The sequence below is a fragment of the Bombus flavifrons genome, chromosome 13, assembly GCF_040668555.2.
Source record: "Bombus flavifrons isolate JBK064 chromosome 13, iyBomFlav1_principal, whole genome shotgun sequence".
NCBI classification, from domain to species: domain Eukaryota; kingdom Metazoa; phylum Arthropoda; class Insecta; order Hymenoptera; family Apidae; genus Bombus; species Bombus flavifrons.
The window spans coordinates 12,308,789-12,327,146 of NC_138454.1; the positions used below are offsets into that span (position 1 = coordinate 12,308,789).

The 18,358-nt window shown below is 44.7% G+C and overlaps 1 protein-coding gene and 1 long non-coding RNA gene across 2 annotated transcripts in view; one reads left to right on the forward strand and one right to left on the reverse strand.

Moving 5' to 3' along the window:
• The window catches only part of Poxn (paired box pox-neuro), a 31,570-nt gene that overhangs the window by 11,479 nt on the left and 1,733 nt on the right, over nucleotides 1-18,358 (forward strand). The window contains exons 3-4 of the mRNA XM_069125609.1: nucleotides 6,406-6,626; nucleotides 17,052-17,298. Coding sequence (XP_068981710.1) covers nucleotides 6,406-6,626; nucleotides 17,052-17,298 — 468 coding nt within the window. The remainder of the gene's footprint in view (nucleotides 1-6,405; nucleotides 6,627-17,051; nucleotides 17,299-18,358) is intronic.
• Nucleotides 1-18,358, reverse strand: part of LOC138186089 (uncharacterized) — a 29,943-nt gene that overhangs the window by 8,493 nt on the left and 3,092 nt on the right. The gene's annotated exons all lie outside the window — the stretch shown is intronic.

Below are 18,358 nucleotides of genomic sequence, written 5' to 3' on the forward strand. Positions count from 1 at the left end.
TTATTTTAGAGATTTGATAATTCAAGAATTCCCCTTAATTTTAACATTCGTCTCTTTCATCTCATATTCCTATGAATACGATTAAAGGAATGAAACTTAAATGGAAACTAGTTTCGTTTGTTACATAAGTATCGTAACTTTTACACATTTTGGACACTTTCGCCCATGTAAATCCATAAATATCTACTTATCTACTTGTCGCGATTTATTTCCAAAAATGTATATATCATAACCTATGTTCAACGGATATAATGCCAAGCAGCCACACAGAGCGCCGAATACCTAGGAAATATTTCGTCGTATCCAATCGATGATCCAATCGTAAAAGCATCCTCGTCCTCGTTCAACCCTCGGCATCCTCGTATAAACACTTTACGGATTAGCCAAAGAGTCGGGTCAAAATCTTATCAGCCATTAACCAGTCGATTAGCTGTTAACGCAGCTTTAAAGAGAGCCATACGAAGGGCGTAAGTATCGCTCGTACATTTCAATTACGAATACATGCGATTTAGGATCGACTGCAGAGCGAAAAAGAGAGATCATCGCATCGCGTGTCCCTCGTGCGCAAAGAAGAGGGAAAGACGGAGAAGGAAGGAGAGAAAAAATCTGTTAGCGTAGATGGATCGTGATTACAGGTAGGGCAGGTGTATAGTTTGGTTAGGGCCTAAATGGCAAACGCGATACCGATCGACGCGCTTGCCCGCATTAGTTCGCTAATTCTAAGCTAACCGTTATTACGTATCCGAAGATATAATCCTTCTTCGCTCTTCTATGCTCGCCAGCCGTCGCATAAATATCTTTCTACCCCCGCTAGTTTATGGCCTATACGGTGTTACGCGTCGGTATGCATCGGCACGCTATTTCGCGTATCTTTTTTTATCTCGATCATCTTCTTCTTCCTCCTCCTTTCTCTCTTACGATTAGTCCCGCTTCCTTCTTTCCCCGGTCTTATCAACCGTCTTCGATCCCTTGTCCGAGATTTTCCTCTTCGACCGCTATACGCGGCAATTAAACTTATACGTATAGCGATTCGCCATGATTTCTAACGAAGCGCGAAAGATCGGTTTCCCGCGATCTTCCGAGAAAAGCTCCTCTTTAGTTGGTTCAGCTTTTTGCGTTGCAAGTTACCGATTATACGTTCGATCGTTATTAGCTAGTTGAAAAACGATCGTTCTCCATTGACGGCGAAGTTTTGCGCAAATTCATACTTCCGACGGTACGATTAAGAGAATGAAATCTACGCAGAAAATGATCTTCCATCGAGTTACAATGCTCGATACAAAAAATGGAACAGGAAACGTGGATATTTTATACGTTTTAGTCGCAGTCCGATCGTCGCGTATATTACAGCGACGATTAATTATAACAGCCTCTTAAGTAGCTACTTAGACGGAAGGTCGTAAATCAAGAGATTAAAAAACAAGTATCTAAAACAATCACTCGACGAGACTCGTTTCTCCCTGTAAAAAAAAAAAAAAAAAAAAAAGTGGCACGACCGTTCGAATATTGAATGTTACGCTGTTTTTTCTTGGATCGGGCGAACCTCCGTCGGACGATCTTCATGCTCGATAACTTTGCACGTTCGCGCCATCGCCGCGGAGACAAGAGACCAGCGGGGAATCCGACATTTATTCGCGCAATTTCGCGTTTCGCGTTTCGCCCCGAGATTTTTACAAAAGATAAGAAGGCAACTTCCTGCTCGGTTTTTGCCGTAATAATAATTTGGCCGGCGGTCGTGTTGGTCTGTCGCTGTTCTGGCCTCGGAGTAATTTCGGCCTGATCTGCGAAGCCTGGAACAGGAAGCGACACTCTTTTTTACCATGTAGCGCCAAAATTAAGGCGGAGCGGAGAAAAAGAAAGAGGGGAAACGGCGAAAGAGAGCGCGAGAAAGAGCGAACAAGGCGAAAGAGCGAAAGAAAGGGGGGAAGGGACACATGCGACAGGATTTTGGAGGAGGTGAAGTAATAATTGCCGATAACGCCGAATAAATCGTTGCACCGGTGTCGGATATCGTCGATGAATAACGAGGGATCGACACGCGAGAATTTCTCCCCTTTTTAATGTAATTCCATCGTAATAACGTGGCGAAAAGTTTGTCGCCGCTGTTAAAAAGGCCTCCTTAAATCATCCTTCACCCGTGAGCTCTTACGTCTCGCGTGTCCCTTTTATTACCATGTTTTTGGGACGTTCTCTTCGCAGCATCTCTTTCGTATCCATTTTCCCTGTTCGTAATCACCGAACTGAATCGCTCGACGAGCGAGTGGCCCAACCCGTAATTTACCTAACTGTAAAGGATATCCCGTATCGATGCTCCGAGTGCAAGAATTTTCACGATTTCAAAAAAATATATCGAGAACTCGCCGGTTTCCACGTTTTATCGAATCTTTCGATTTTACTGGCATCGATTCAGCGATTTTTACATCTTATCGACCGCGTTTAGAAAACGGTTCATCTCGACGCTTGTTGTCCGCTTCGGATGGCATATGTTCGATTCGAGTAAAGACGAAACTCGTTTACAACGGACTGCCATTTACATCGATGTACAGCGACGTCGATTCGTCGGAGGGTAGATCGCAGAAATCTGCGTGAGATTTCATTTTCTGGCAATAATTACGCCGTTAAGTAATTGTCGGCTACCGAAAATGATCGGGGAATTAGGGTGTTCTCGCGGTCGGTAAGCCACCGCTGATTTATGGCGGGTTTAATATCTCGAAGCTGTTCGGACCCTTTCCCTCGTTCGGCCGTTTCAAAGAGAGCAGGGAACGTCCGGAGGCGGCGTAACTCAAATTTTATTCCGCGCGTGGTTAAACGCGTGTCGGCTTCGTCCCGTCCGTCCTCGTACGATTTTCAACGCGTCGATATAAAATTGGTGATCGATCGACGTTTTTATTTCCGGGTGTTACCGTTTTACGATCCTTGGCGGTAATTTAGTCGTCACGACCTCGTCGTTTGCTCGATCCAATCGGTTTCTTGGTAAAACGATGAAAAATATCGAAAGTCGAGTCGCTGAAGCTAGAACCTCGAAGAATTTTTAGGCAACTTGGAACTTGGAATTTGAAATTGGGAATCTATATAAATCTGTCTATATAAATTTCGTCGGGATATCGTACCAGTACGAATAACACGAAGGGCTGCGTCAAACGAAATTTTAACGTAAGAAATTTATCTAGAAACGAAGACAACGGGACACGGAAATGAAAATGCTCTCGCTCTTTGTATTCGTTCTTCGTAACGTATCTTTCATCCAGATATTTGATACGTCGATTTTTTTGTGCGATACGTTTTACCTATTTCTTGCCCCCGCGATTATTCTTCCAGAGACGACGTAAGGATCGAATTTATGCGAGAATTAGCATTCTCGCATCTTAAAATATCCGACATTTAAGAACTCAAAGTATACGCGCTACAATCGAATGATTTAAATCGTCTCTACTCAAAAGTGGCGTCTACGTTAAAGACGAAAGTACGAACGGTGGAAGCGCGTATGCGAACAGTTGTCCCGCTAGCGAAAAGGTCGATTTTATTATCCGGATATCGTTAATTCAAACAGCTGCGTGACCGTGGAATCTGAGAAACGATCCTCCATCAAAATTTCGGCCGTGAAACGAATTATGATAATTTCTCGCCCGATTCGGACGAGCCTCCTGCCCTGCCTCTTTTGATCTCGGATCACGGGCGACGATTTTATCGATCGTACGAACCGCCTCGTTTCTCACTTCTGTCCATCGACGAGGAGCAAAGTGGCCTATAAAAGCGTAAGAGACTCGAAAGGATATGGAAAATCGACCAAGATCGAATAACGTTGAAAGCCTGGTCGGAATCCGTCGATTCCTCACTGGATCGCTGACGTTATTAAAAGTCATCAAGGACCGTTCGCTTGTTGCGAACGGTTATTAGTAATCGCTTCGCTTCCCGTTTTAAATGACGCAATTCCAATGTAACATCTTATTTCGTCATATTTTCTACGGCAGATGCGTTCTGCAAATTAATCGAACGGTTACGGGGTTAATTCGCGTTGGACACGCGTAGAGGAAATTAGGCGCGTTTATACCAACGAAGCAGATTAACTTTTAAACGTCGATAGATTTGCTCCACGTTTCGCGGATAGCGTGTCTTAGTTTTACGATACGAATGGGAATAGAGGCGATGCGATAGAATAATGCTATCGAGCTTAATGATTTGAACCACTAAGCGCATTTCTGTCAGACCTTGCGCGTTTCTGCTTACAACATATTTCTCAATCTCTATGATAATCCCGACTTGTAATATTTGCTACGTAACGACCAAATAACAGCCATAAACTGCTAAATAACCACAAAAAAGGAACGTAATACGAATACTAATAATTTGTCAAAGCAGAAATCTAAAGACACGGTGGATAGTAGAATTAAAAAAGGATTTCCAAATAGATAATAGGTCTAATAATAATTCTTCAAGGCTTTGATTCGTATCGTTTCACCGTGAATACGCTGATATAATGCTTACGTAACAGGATTTTATTACGATCGTAATCATCTTCGTCTTGCAAAATCATTATCGTAAAAACCTACCAATCCATCGAGCAAATATAGATAAGAATATAGATACATATGTATATAGAATATACAGTGAGATAAACATAAAAAGCACAGACTCCTTAAAGTCGATGCTTGCAAACCACATAACGAGTCCGCAGGATTTAACCAATTTCCTCCTCGTAACAATCTTCTCTGCTAATCGCCATAAATATTCAATCTACTTGCGTAACAATGCGTTATCTTCGTCGATCAACGTCGGTGAACATCGAAGTATCGCGTAACGCAACGACGCATCCACCATAAATTCACCGTCGCTACCTTGCAGGGAAAACTGTACTTAAACTGTACTTAAAACTGTGATTAAAGTACGCGCAACTACAGGGGAAGAGGAACGATTGCGCGACTTTACAGGCGTATCGACGGTATCAAAAATCGAGAACACGCGGATTATCTTCACGGGGATCGATCTGGTTACCGCAGTATGGGAGAGAACAGCGCAAAAGCGTCCTTTTACGAAGCAACGAGTCGACGAGTTAGCGAACATCGAGCAAGAGTAATCCGAGTAATTTCGTTTCGCGTGGAGCGCGTGAAAAATTGGTAAAGACGGTAATCGGAGAGGATCGACAGGGAGGGCGACGTTTGAAAATTAGCGGAAAACGATTTCGACGAGTGTCGCCGTTCCTTTCCCTGTTTCCTGCCCGCGTCCGACGTCCGCTGATGGAACTGCGGATAATTATACGTCCTCTTTCCCTTTGGACGGTCCCGTAAGAACGTCAAAATGACGATTCTTTCTTCCCTTCGTTTCCGTCTTTCGAGAATCCCTCGGAACTCGCCGACAGAGGCAATTTTCCCAATTAACCGGGCTTTGGCGTCTTTAAAATTCGATCTTGAACTCTGCGCAGAGTTTCGCGCGATACAAACGAAACGAGAAGATAACGTGTATCTCGGATTCGGATGTGATAAAAAAAAAAAAAAAAATATCAAAATGGATCGTTAAAACGATCGCGAAGAAAACGATTAATTTATCGAGCGATATCGACGATAACAACATCGAAGTCGAATCATTCGTTTAATCGATCAAACTCATTTTGCGTGTCGTATTTTCACGTTTCGAACAGCAAATTTGTTCGAAATCGTAGACCCGTAGTCTGGATTTCGACGTCTACTATCGTAGAACGAGCTGACGTTACAGCGAACAAAATTTTAGAGCCAATTAAGTACATAGTTGGCTCTAGCGTTCCCAACTGTATTATTAGAGGTTCGGAAAAAATGCATCTGCCTAGTGCTCCACCCTGAACCGGACTAATTATTAGCGGATTATCGTCCTTTTATTATTGTGCATTTTACGTGAGATACGAAAGAGACACAGCAGCAGCTGTGCCTTGGCGATGCCTTCGATCTTTTCCTTCCACCGACGGCTAATGATTTAATTTCGTTAACCCAAGGGTAGACGCTTCAGTTCGCTCAACCAACGTTTTCCTCGCGATTATCGCCTGGATAATGACGCTTTTTCTCGCAATGGCGATGCAAAAACGCGCACGCTCGTTTTCTGCGTTTGTTTAACTGTGTATGCGCGCACCGTGTATCGTTACGCGACGACGAGTAGCAGTTTCACAATTAACAAGACGATTGCTGAGTGTTGTTTCTACGTGCGTTATCGTGGCTTATCGACGTTACACGGGGATCGAGGAAAGAAAATATTTTGACGAACAAACGAACAAGTAAAATTAACGAATAAAAGCTACGGAAAATAGATCGATATTCGAACAATACGGTGTATAAGAAAGTTTGGATGGAAACGACGGCCAGGCACGAACGAACGATAGAAACTTGGACTTGGACTTGGACTCGGAATTAAATGGAAACGGTTTATTGTTTGCTGTTGCAGGTCAAGCAGGAGTTAATCAATTGGGTGGTGTGTTTGTTAACGGGAGGCCATTGCCCGATTGCGTTCGACAAAGAATCGTACAGCTCGCTTTGGTCGGCGTCAGACCTTGCGATATCTCACGGCAACTCCTTGTGTCTCATGGATGCGTCTCGAAGATTCTCACGAGATTCTACGAGACGGGCAGCATTCGACCAGGAAGCATCGGAGGAAGCAAAACGAAAGTAAGCGTTTCAACGATCTTGGAACCGTTTTAAGTTACAAAGAGACACAAAGTAACGCAAAGACGCGGAAAGGCTTCGTATTCGTTATTTATCGTCGCGTTGCTTCGCGCGTTTCCTCGATGATGAACGCGATGAAACGCGATGGAACGCGATCGCGTTGCAACGCCTTAATTTTATTAATTTATCATTAATTTATATAATGGCGATGCAACGATATTAGCAAACTACGCGACATAATGCTTACGCACGAAACTACGAAATCTCGCGATTGATCGCTGCTTCCTCGAACGGCAAATACCGGAAGTCCCTTGTTTTCGATTCGAGCGAGATAGCGAGCAACGATTCTTTCGCAAATATCTTACTAATGTTTAGCAAAATATACGTGCACGTTATGAAGCGTAATACAGGTACAGTCGCAAAGTACAAGGCGTAAGTACAAGGTGTTAAGTTAAGTTTTTAATTAATCCTTAAAATTTAGTAAGCAATCGAAATTATACGGTATTGTATATACGTTGTTTTAGCTTACGCGTTTTCGATAGATTCCTTTCGCCCTGCGATCTTGCACCGGAATTAACCGATATCCCCATCAATTTCCCGTTTAAATACTCGCGTAAATTATGCCCGCGTCGTAAACTGCGGCATAACGCGGAGCCGGTACAAATAATTACCGACGATTACGCTTTAACTGGAAAACAACGTGGCCATAAACCATCGCGCGTACCTCCGATCGACCTACCTCTGTCGGAAGGCCCGCTCCTATTTATAAGAGCCTGCCGGTTAAAATTGTCGAAATGATTGTTAAAATTCCCGAGTGCGAACGGCTCAAAAATTGAATCCGTAAAGGACTGTACCGTAGTAGCTGGAAGGTTCAGCGGCGACTTAATAGAAAGAGAAAGAAGGGCGACGGATAAACAGAAAGGAGAAGAAGTTACCTACAGGACAAAAAGCGTAATAAACGCGAGGGAAGGATGTGTGTGCGTTATGGGGCGGTGACACTGATGAGAGGAGGCGAGACGCGGGCGCAAAAGTCGTCGGCCGGCAGCACGGCGCTGATGTGATTTTAAGTAAGGGCTGCGCGGAGCCGACAGCGCGCGCAATTATCCAAACACCTTGCAGCCGCGTGCATTTGCATAATTTCATGGCTTTGCACGGTCGGTTTTCTTGCGCTCGCGCCGCGATCACGGTGTCGCGCGCCGAATTATCGGCACGTTGTTTCGAATCTTTCGAGCAGCGAGCAAGAGAAACGAGGAGGGCGGAGAGGCGGGGAAACGATGGCCGAGGGAATCACGGGACGATCGTAAAGCCGATCGTTCCGACGGAAAACGAGTCGAATTAGACGCACTTAGCGACCCTTTAAGGCTCGTTTTTACGCGCGAAAGATGAATTCCGCAGGGGCGTTCGCCAACGATTCCACCACGTCCTCGTGCTCCACGCGCTTCTTAATGCTTGTCCGATTTGAAATTCAAATTCTCTGTTTACGACGCCGCCGGCGGACTATTCGATTTACGATATTAAACACCTTTCATTGAATTTTTTTCGCTAACGAGCTTCGGATGGCTGAAACGATCGATAGATAGATCGGAGGCGATAGGATCCAGCCGATGTAAAAACGAACTGATTAAGATCGAGATTTCGTTTGGTAGGGCGTACGTACGACTTTTCAGCGGATCGTCGTTCTAATTAACGAACGTTGGCGATTACTTTCGCCGAAGTTAACGCGACTTTTATCGAAATCGGAAAATACATAACGTATTTTTAATTCTTCGGATTTCGATCGCGTCGATTTTACTCGACAGATCTGAAACTGGATTGGACTATTTAGGAAATATTGCGTTTCGTTCCAACATACGATATTTACAACGTATTTTCAACAACCCAAGGCCAAACTGATTTAATCGAAGTAACTCGACTCGCGTAAACCGAAACTTTTCAAGTTAAATCGCTCGACTCGATGCGACTCGAACTACCGATCCGAACGAGGCTTTAGATCTCGAAATGGCGTCCCGAAGGAAATTACGAGTTAACGAGTTCCGACGTGGCAACAGTACCGACCACGCGATATCTCGTAGTACGTTACACGGGTTCGATAATCAAGGGCCAAGGGGTGGTGCTTGGATTATCTCCGTCCAGATGAATCCCGCGCGATGCGATGGTACCCTGTGCGAACGCCACGGAGCCTGCCACGGAGCCTGCCACGGAGCATCCGCGAAGAAGAGAGAAAAAGGGAAAATAATGAAAAAGAAAAAAGAAAAGAAAAAAAAAGAAAAAATGACGGAATAAGAGGAAGCCGCGTTGTATTACGCGCGTGACGTCACTAATGACAATATAATTGCACACTACCAACACAGTGAATTTCTTACGACGCGCCCGTGCGGGAACTCGCGCGATCCCCGTTTCGGCTTAATGAATTTATTTTAATAACGACCATGCCTGGCGTGCATCGACCTCCCGGCGCTCAATTGCGATCCGCGTTCCTCTCTCCTGCCGCGTTTTCCTTCTCCTTCCTCTTCGTCTTCTCCTTCTTCTTCACCACGCTCTCTCGCGTGGAAACTTGAAGAGCATATTTAAATTCTGACTGTGCTCGAGGACGATTACGAGCGCATGTAAACGATCGTCATCAACGGCCATTATCGTGGCGTGTTCGTTTTGGTACCAGGCGATGCCAAAATAGTCGAGCCGCCGGATATTGCGTTTCTGCAGTTTCCATCGCGACCCTGACTTTCCAGAGAAGCGATTTTCCTCGAGGGTAACGAGGAAGGCGAGTCTTCGCTATTTTCGCGCGGATACGAGTTTTCGGTTTATACCGCGGAGCTGCTAACGACCGAGATACGATATATATCGTACGATCGAGACGATTAGGATGAGAAATATGGCAAGAGGATAGATACGTAATTTCATCCGTGTATTTTAAAAAAAAGTCACTCAAATTTCCAGAAACGCGCCGTTATTCGATTTACAAGATTTCTGCGAAAATGTCTATCGCTTTGGAGAGATTTATCGTATTACGCTTTGATAGTTTTAGCGCAAAGAGGAAAGTATCAACGTGCGGTGATTTTAACGCTCGTAAAAGCAACGTTTTCCTAGAAAGTTCCGAGAGAACGAACGTCCCTTTCGGATCTGTGATTTTTCTTCTTCGTATATTTATTAAAGACCCGTGGAATGTTCTTATGGTTTTCGATAAAGTGCTTCGTTTGTGGTACCATAGTTGCCATTCGTCGTTTAACTTTGAGACAAGCTGCATGCATCGTCTTAAAGCTCGGACGTGATTACTCGGACAACTGTTCCAATGTACCTTTGATTTTGATTTTAGTGGATTTTTCGCGTTATTAGGTCTTCACAGAACATATTTGCACGACATATTTTCCTATTCACCTTTTCTTTTTTCCCGGGTTTCATGTTTTTAAGATCGACCGTATTATCTACGTTTATTCGAGGCGAGATCGTCTCGTTTGCGTATTCCTTATCGCTTGTAATTAAATTCCGTAGAAACGAGGCGTTGAACGCGTCGATTAAAACCTCCGAACCGTCGTTGCAGCATTATTTAACCGTTATTAGGGATATTTGGAGATGTTCGGTACATCTTGATAAGTATACGCTTGGCGCATTTTAGCTCTCGATTAACCCGATGTTTCTGCTCGCGAGTCGAAGAAGGACGAAATACCGGTAATCGTGTGTAATGAATTCGAGCCAAAGGACTCTTAATTACACGGTAGCTTTAATCCGATTGCCTTCTTCCGAAAGCCGCTTTTAACGTTGCTTTCGTCGAACGTCCGTTGTAACTCGGCGGAAAATTCTTGCCAAGTAACGGAAAGTAAGTGTCGACCATCGATGAAACGGCAGGTCACCGTCTTTCAAACGCGTCGTGTCTCGAAGAGAATCAGCCCGATAGATTAAATCTCACGCGGCGAAAGGAGTTCGAGTCGACGATACGTCAGGCGTGACTCGCCTCGAGCTTCCAGCGAAACGTAAACGAAACTTAACCGCGCAAGGATTTTTGTATTTGTATTTTGGATCGCGATCACACGATTTACAGATGCGTCGTCTCGATATTTCAAATTTTGCATGAAAAATTGGGAGAATCGACAATTTGAGTTGAAAAAGCGATATCGGTAGAATTGGGAATCGGGCGAGCGTACGCGTATTCCATATAAATATAAAGAAGATTTTTCTGAGAACCTATAACGAGAACATTAAGAAACAGACGAATTACGAGACGATAACGTAATTAGATTTTATATAACAATTTCGATATCTTTAGCATTTTCGATAGATGTTGCGCTAGATACGGCGAGGAATTTTCTGCTTTTATTAACTTTGTTTTATCTCTCACAGATATCTATGACCATTCTTTGACGATTAAATCGTTCGAATACTCTGAAAAACTATACAAATTTATCGAATTTCCTACAATCTCTACCTTTTGCTTACTATATATATTGATATATTATACTCGTTGTGACTGTACAGGCGATAAATATGCAGAGGCTGGCGTACTCGTAAAATATTATAAAGCTGGAATCTCCGATCAAACTGTGAAGCATAAAAAGGCCAGATCTTTAATAAATTGCCAACGGAACAACGCAGAAGCGCGCAAACGCTAAACTATAACACACAGACTTAGAATAGATAGGCGCAGCGAAACTCGTCATCGATAAAAGCGTCTGTTTTTTTTTTTTTTTTTTTTTGTTCGCAAATTACAAATTACAAGGGAAATTACGCTCGAACCAAGCCGGTATCTTGATTGTATTCACCGACACGACCGGTGGTCGTCGCGGCGCGTTCCAGGAAATCCGTCACGGTCGTTAGCCAGGCCCGATTATTTTCCAATCGACCGGTTAATTTGCGAATTAATTGTCCAACTATCCGCTCGATCTACACGTGTTCCACCGTGTGCTGTGCGCGGTTTCCGAACCGTGTAAAGCTACTTTCGTCCTGGTTGCTCGTTATCTCTCGAGTCCGTGTATGTACATACGTGCTGGAAGCGGCGCGATACGGCGTCAGATAATGGCGACGCATCACGGCAGAGGAAATCGTCTCATGAAAAATGTACGCCCCGTCGAAACCTTCCCGATAATAAAGTGGAACGCGAAGAAAATCGTACCCGCGATCATACGGTTCCCCTCTTTCGATCAACTCCTCTCTCTCTCTCTTTCTGCTTCTTTCTTCCTTCTTTTCTCTTTCCTCTTCTCTTTTTTTCTCGTTTTCGCTGTTTACACAACGGCCCGGCGTCGCGGCCACAGGTGCGCCGATCCACGAAATTTTTTGATTACCCGTTCGTTCGAGGCAGGAAAACCGTACGACTCCTTCCTGGAATTACCGCGTTTTCTGCCCAAGATACGCATCGAACGGAATTAATTCGCCAACGCGTACGAGACACGTCCCCCGTACTATTCGTTGCCCGCGTGTATGCTATTACCTGGGTGTGTAATGAAAATTGCCGAATGTAGTATTTGCAAAGAATCGAGATCGGTCGAACGGTGCGTAATGGTTTTAAGAAATTACCCGTTTCGAGGTGAAGCAGTTTACGCCGAAAATTTTCTCTTCTTCTGCTGCTCGAGTCGTTCTCGCGTTCCCTTTGTCGAATCATCGAAGCTAGTTCGATGAGACGAAGCGTCGGTCAATTTCGAGACCAATCTGGAAATCTACGTAGGAGAATTACTATACAGCGTCATGAACAACCGTCTTAAACGTTATCGATGTCGACAACGAGCGTTAAAAATGATCCTATCGTTACCTACTGAGAATTATTTTTAATTATATTTAAACAAATAAATCGAATCCGCTATTCGTCGATTCTGCAACAGCACGACAAGTATTCTTTTTAGCCGTTAGTTTCTCGTTAATTCGTAGATTTTAATAACGTTCGCGCGCGATTACTGAAAATCGGCTTTACGCGGTATACGCTGTACGTATTCCACGTTTATTCTCGATTAACGATCCAATTTTACAAGAAACTTTCATCGCTGACTCTGATAACGCGATCGCAAAGTCGCGAGAGAGGTATTTCGGTATCGAATGCTTGTTTTTCCTTGAACGCGCGCGTCCTGTAATAACGACCCTTCTGCACGGTTAATTCCGCGAGATCGTTCGATACATTCGTCAGACTTCTCTCGAAGAATACGTCATAAATATTGTCGCATGCGAACGCTCGTTTTCCCCCGGCGATTGCCGTTCCTCCGTCGCAAGCGTTTCCATTTATCTGGTAATTAAGATCTCGCGCGAACACGGTGACGAGTCGCGCCTGAGCTTTCTGACGGATGAGTATTTATTTCTCGATGCATGATTTAGTAACAGCCGGTTAAACGTTGTGCGACGACGAGAACAAACAGCCGGCGATCGCGCACATCGGAGCTCGTTCCGTTTACGGATCAACGTGCTAATTAACGCGGCTTGTCGATCGATAACTTTCTTGCGATCGTATCGTAGCAAATCGATTAGAGAATTAATGGAGAAAAATTCGCAACCTGCGATATAATTTAAATACCACGGCTGATACCGGTTCGAGTAAATAGTCGTTAACGTTCGACGGTCGAAAACGTCAAACGAACGATTTTGAGTATAAAAAGAGGCGTTGAGAAACGGTTGATCGGTTCTACGAGTTCGTTGGTTCGATCTTCCTACGTTCGAGACGTTCTTTCATCAACGGTCGATACGACGTTAAGAAGTCGCGCCAGTTAAAAGCTAAACCGAAGTAAGCCTGAAAATCCTCCGACCACCTTTAACCACCAACCTCAACGACAAATGCGTACCCTTGAGCCCAATATATCGCGCAACTGTCCGACGAAAAGGAAGCGGAGGAACGTTGATATCGAAACGATCGCCGAGAACCGGCGACGATCGGCCAAAAAAATGCCCGGATACCTGGTTCGTCCCCCGAAAAAAAGGAAGAAGAAAGGACGTTATTAACCCATCTCCACGCGCGTCTTATCGCGAACGACAATTGGAGCAACCAACCCCGTATACCAAAAGCGACAGAGGACAGCCCTTCGGACAGTAATTACCGAGTTGGTCAACCTGTTCGATAGTTTACGTTATCTAACGTTTAGCGCCAGATGTCCATGCGACCAATTTCCTTTGTGACGCGGTGTGGTACGGTGCGGTGTAGTGCGACGTGGCACGCACACGAAAGACACACCGTCGACGAACGTCGCCGGGAACCAACCCGTAGCGGCCGCTCGGGGGCCGCTCAAGGGTACGCGGTACAACGCGAGAGGGTAGGCATTAGGACACGTATATCGTGGGCCGGGGTAATTGTGGCAATGACGACGGAAGTGTCAGATTAGAATCTGAGATGCTCCTGGGAGCACGCGATGCTTGTCCTAACCCCTGAAACTATTAGGCGGACGGGGAGACGGCTGCCCCCCTTAAACGTTCTGGCTAACAACAGTGGTGCTCCCATATCGGCCCTATTCAATGGACGGACACACACCGGCCGCTCTTCCCATCGTTCAACGTGCGCTCTTGTTCACAGAAGACGAATAGAATCCAGGGAATGTTCGATCGACGACGACCGCCATAGCGGAGTATCGATCGAGACTCGCTATTAATTCGCGGTTCCAGCGTTCCTCGGTAATAACGATTCAACGAAAGTATATCGATTTGAACGAACAACGTCAAACGATATTTTACAGTTTAGTACACTTTACAGTACACTTTAGGAAATGTTCAAAATTCGTAACGTAACGTCGATCGTTTGTGTTATTTCTTCCGATTTCGAACATTTTACAAACTATATACTGCGAAATAACGATTTCGTATCGTTCATTCAAATTAATACGCTTTCGTTAGATCGTTGTTACAAAGATATTTTCTACGAGTCATTAGAGTCGTTTGGTAGGACATTTTGAAACGAGTCGAGAATTATTACGACACTCTTGCGTTACATGCTTTAGGTAATTTACTAGGTAACCAAAGGTATAATTTGGTAACCAACGGAAGTGCCCAGCCATGTATCGCGACGAACGATACCTTACACTCGCGTCATTTCTCTGTATCTCGATGAAAGTTAGCGTTAACAATTATCGTTAAACAAGCTACGATAGAACGAAAACGTTAGACGGAAACACGTATAGACGCAGAACCTACGATATATAATGCAAATGCCGATATCGATAACTTTACTTACCGCCATCGATGCACGATCGAGAGACGTTTAAAAAATATGGAAAGTAGGGAAACCGTCGTCGATAGACGACGAAATGAAAATTTCGCGAAACACGAACGAGCGACGTCGTGTATCGAAAACTGCGTGCTATTTAGCCTTGCTTTTTTTTCTTTTTTTTTTATTTTTTTGCATTTAGGAGGAAACGATTTATGGAAATGTAGCGGTGCTTAAAGGATTAAGATGCACATCGTACGCGATTATTCGGAATAAGATTCCACGAACGATAGTACGTTTGTTACGATCGTACAACGGATAATGAAAATTAAAACATGATCGTAAGACGATTCGAGTTAAAAGAACGAAAAAGATCGAATTAGAAGAAGGTAAAGTTAAAACAAACGATATAATATACATATAGAAACGATATAGGCAATGAGACAGTGATAAAATACGATAACGAGAAAAAGAGCTTAGAAGGAAGAAAATAACGTACTCGATGCCCCCTGCGCAGAAAATCTGGCAAGAAACGATCCCCAACCTCTCGGTGGTTATCGTTCTGTCTGGTGTCGGTGGCGTAGCCGCCCCGGAGAAATCGGCGATCTCGAAAATCTGTGTACGACGAATAACATTTCCATCGCGTTAGCATAAAATTATCCGGGGCCCGGGCGCGCAACTTCATTAGCAAGTCAAATGAACGGTGGCCAGATTGAGCACCACTGGGCCCACTCGAAGGGACCGTGAAAAAGAAACGGGACGCGTCTGCGAGCAACGGATGAGCCCGCCTCCTCGGTAAACCGGGGCTAAACTGTAATAAAGCGCGGTACGCGTTACCCACCTACCTTTGCGATCTTTACCCGTTATCTGATCCACCGGGCGCAACCAGCGTGCTTCACCTGTGAACGACATATGGCCGCTGCTTGCTGCCCCTTTCGACGACAGTGTGACCACTTTCGCGTTAATTTGTCGACGAGATAGCGCCGAGTCCCCAGCCGGATGGAAAAACCATCATGTTGATAATCGGCAACGGTCGGCGACCGTCCAAACGTTGCGACGTCCCCTGGGAATGTTTTTCGGCCCGATAGATTCTCGCACTGCGCGGCAGAAAGAGCCGGTAGAAAACGCTTTTTATTTCGGAAAAATCTTCTAGATGGCAACGAGAATAATCGTCGATAATGCTACAAGATGGTACGAACGACCATGTCGCCTCCATAGAGCGTAATATAATATAAGCGTCGATAGACTGGTTAGTTTTTTGCCTTTTGTCGGTTCGAACGAACGGCGTCTGCCTGAACGAACGGAACACCGAGTTCTCTTCGCCACAACATTTTCCGGAGATACGCTTTTGCTTTTCGTGGAATGTAGATCACGTTGATACGCGAGAATATCGAAAACACCGAAAGCGAAGAAACATTCGTCGTAATTAGACAGCGGACTTTTATGCTGCTCGTAGGAGATTTAAAAGCGCAAAGGCGCGCGCGGAATACGCGTGATATAAAGGAACATACGAGATATCGAAAGTATAGCGTTACGGTGTTCGATTCCCAACCAAAAAGATAAAAACGATGAAAAAAGAAAATGAGTGCGAGAAAATGAGTGGCAACGATCGCGCGGATACTTCTTCGCGGCGCACGACCTTGCAGGTGTTACATTTTACGTTTCTTTTTGCCACAAAGTGATTCTTCGCTGGTGAGAAAAAGATCGGACGTACTCGTCGTATATCTTGCCACAAGGACTTTATCGCGTATCGTCGATAAAATCCGATAATTCGGTTAAGGAAGATGGCGAGAAGCAATTACGAAGGGATAGAAGAGTCGATATCGAATCGATAACATCGCGTTATGTCCCGGCCAAGTATCGCAAACAGCGGCGTTCGAGTTTGAAAAATAACGACGATGTAAATCGCCTGTTTTCGAAGAATCGGGTGCTATCTCGCGACATTGCTAACGGTAGCCATCTTCCGTATATCTGCTCTTATATTTTATGCAAAATCGCCAAATTTAGCTGCGTTAATTGACATTTACTACGGCAGCGCGTCGTTAAACTTCGAGTACGGTCGTTTGATAAAGTTGACAAACTCGATGAATATCGTTACCCAACGGCGAACGTGTGTTAAATACAGGCGTGCGTAGCAATTATCTTCCAGACAATTTGTCAACTTTCTTACGCGCGAATATTTCGAAAGATCGGCGTCTTTGATGCTTTCTCCTAACGACGAATACAAAGATACGATATACAATGATACTACGACTTTAGGATTTCCGTGTCCTCTCCAAACCAATCTTTCCTTTAATTCGTACGCTTGTAATTTCGATTTATTGCAGCAAGTGGCCACCCCCACCGTCGTGAAGAAGATTTTACGAATGAAACAAGAACAACCAACCATGTTCGCTTGGGAGATCCGAGAACAGCTGGCGCGACAAGGAGCTTGCGATCCTCAAAGCTTACCCTCCGTCTCCTCGGTAAATCGAATTCTCCGAGGCGGTGGACTTCATACGGATCACACGGGCATCGAGGGTGGTTCACCCAGCGCGTACGCCTCGCAAGTTTCCTCGAACGTCGCCAACAGAGGTGAGAATCGTCGTCAAATACTCGATACCATGGTAATAAATCAACGCGATAAATTACATTAATAGCAGATTCCGATAAAGAAGGAGATCGCGCGTTGAAATTGAAATTCGAGATACGCCGAAACGATTTTCTACGAAATTTTTCTAGCAAATAGCCGGCCCGTCGCGTCGTTCCTCGCAGACTCGACGAGCAGCGAAACCTCGAACCGCTCTCGCGTAATCGCGTGAAATGATCGCAGCAAAGTGTCAGCTGATCGTCCAGCTTTCGAACGATCGTATTCAAACGTCGAAATATCGGCTCGTTATGCGAGGGAAAGCTGCATCGCGAGTGCGCCATTACCGGCTAATGATCCCCTAAACATCTGTCCGTATCTCGGAATCACTGTCCGAATTTTGTTCCATTGTTTTTGTCCTTTTTACGATTCGCTTCCATATAGACGAGCAGCGACAAGAGAAAGAAGAAGAGGAAGCGACCGATGCAGCGATGCAACGATCAGAGGGAAAAGAAAGGACGAACGAAGGGGCGGGGGGGAGGGGGAATAAAGAAGGATAGAAAGGAAGAAAAAGAAGAAGAATTCGTAAAATACCCTGTGGCCGATTGACTCGTCAGCGTGCTGCAGCCTGATGAACGACACGCAACCCCTTAAAGCAACTCGAAATTTGCCTCGAAATTTACCTCGTTTATACCGTAAATTGTCTATAACGTCGTAATCTTCTTTTTCACCTACTGAGAACGAGGCTGCGTCACGAAATTTGCGTCGATCGAACGTGATACGTTCGTCCTGTTCCACGGCCGGTGTTTCTTTCAATTTTAACGTTAATTGCAAGGTCCGATCACCTTGCTAACTCTAACACTCCGATAAATCGGTCATTTTCGCCGCAATAATACGATTCCATCTTTCCTCTGACAATCTTCGACGAACTTCGATCGGGAAAATGTTCAACGCGCGAAATCTTCCAACTTCTTGTTTCTCCCTTATCGTATAAACACAACCATTTTGTGCGTCGATTTAATTTAAAGTGACGCGAGTTACGTAAAAATATAGACGTTAAGATCACCT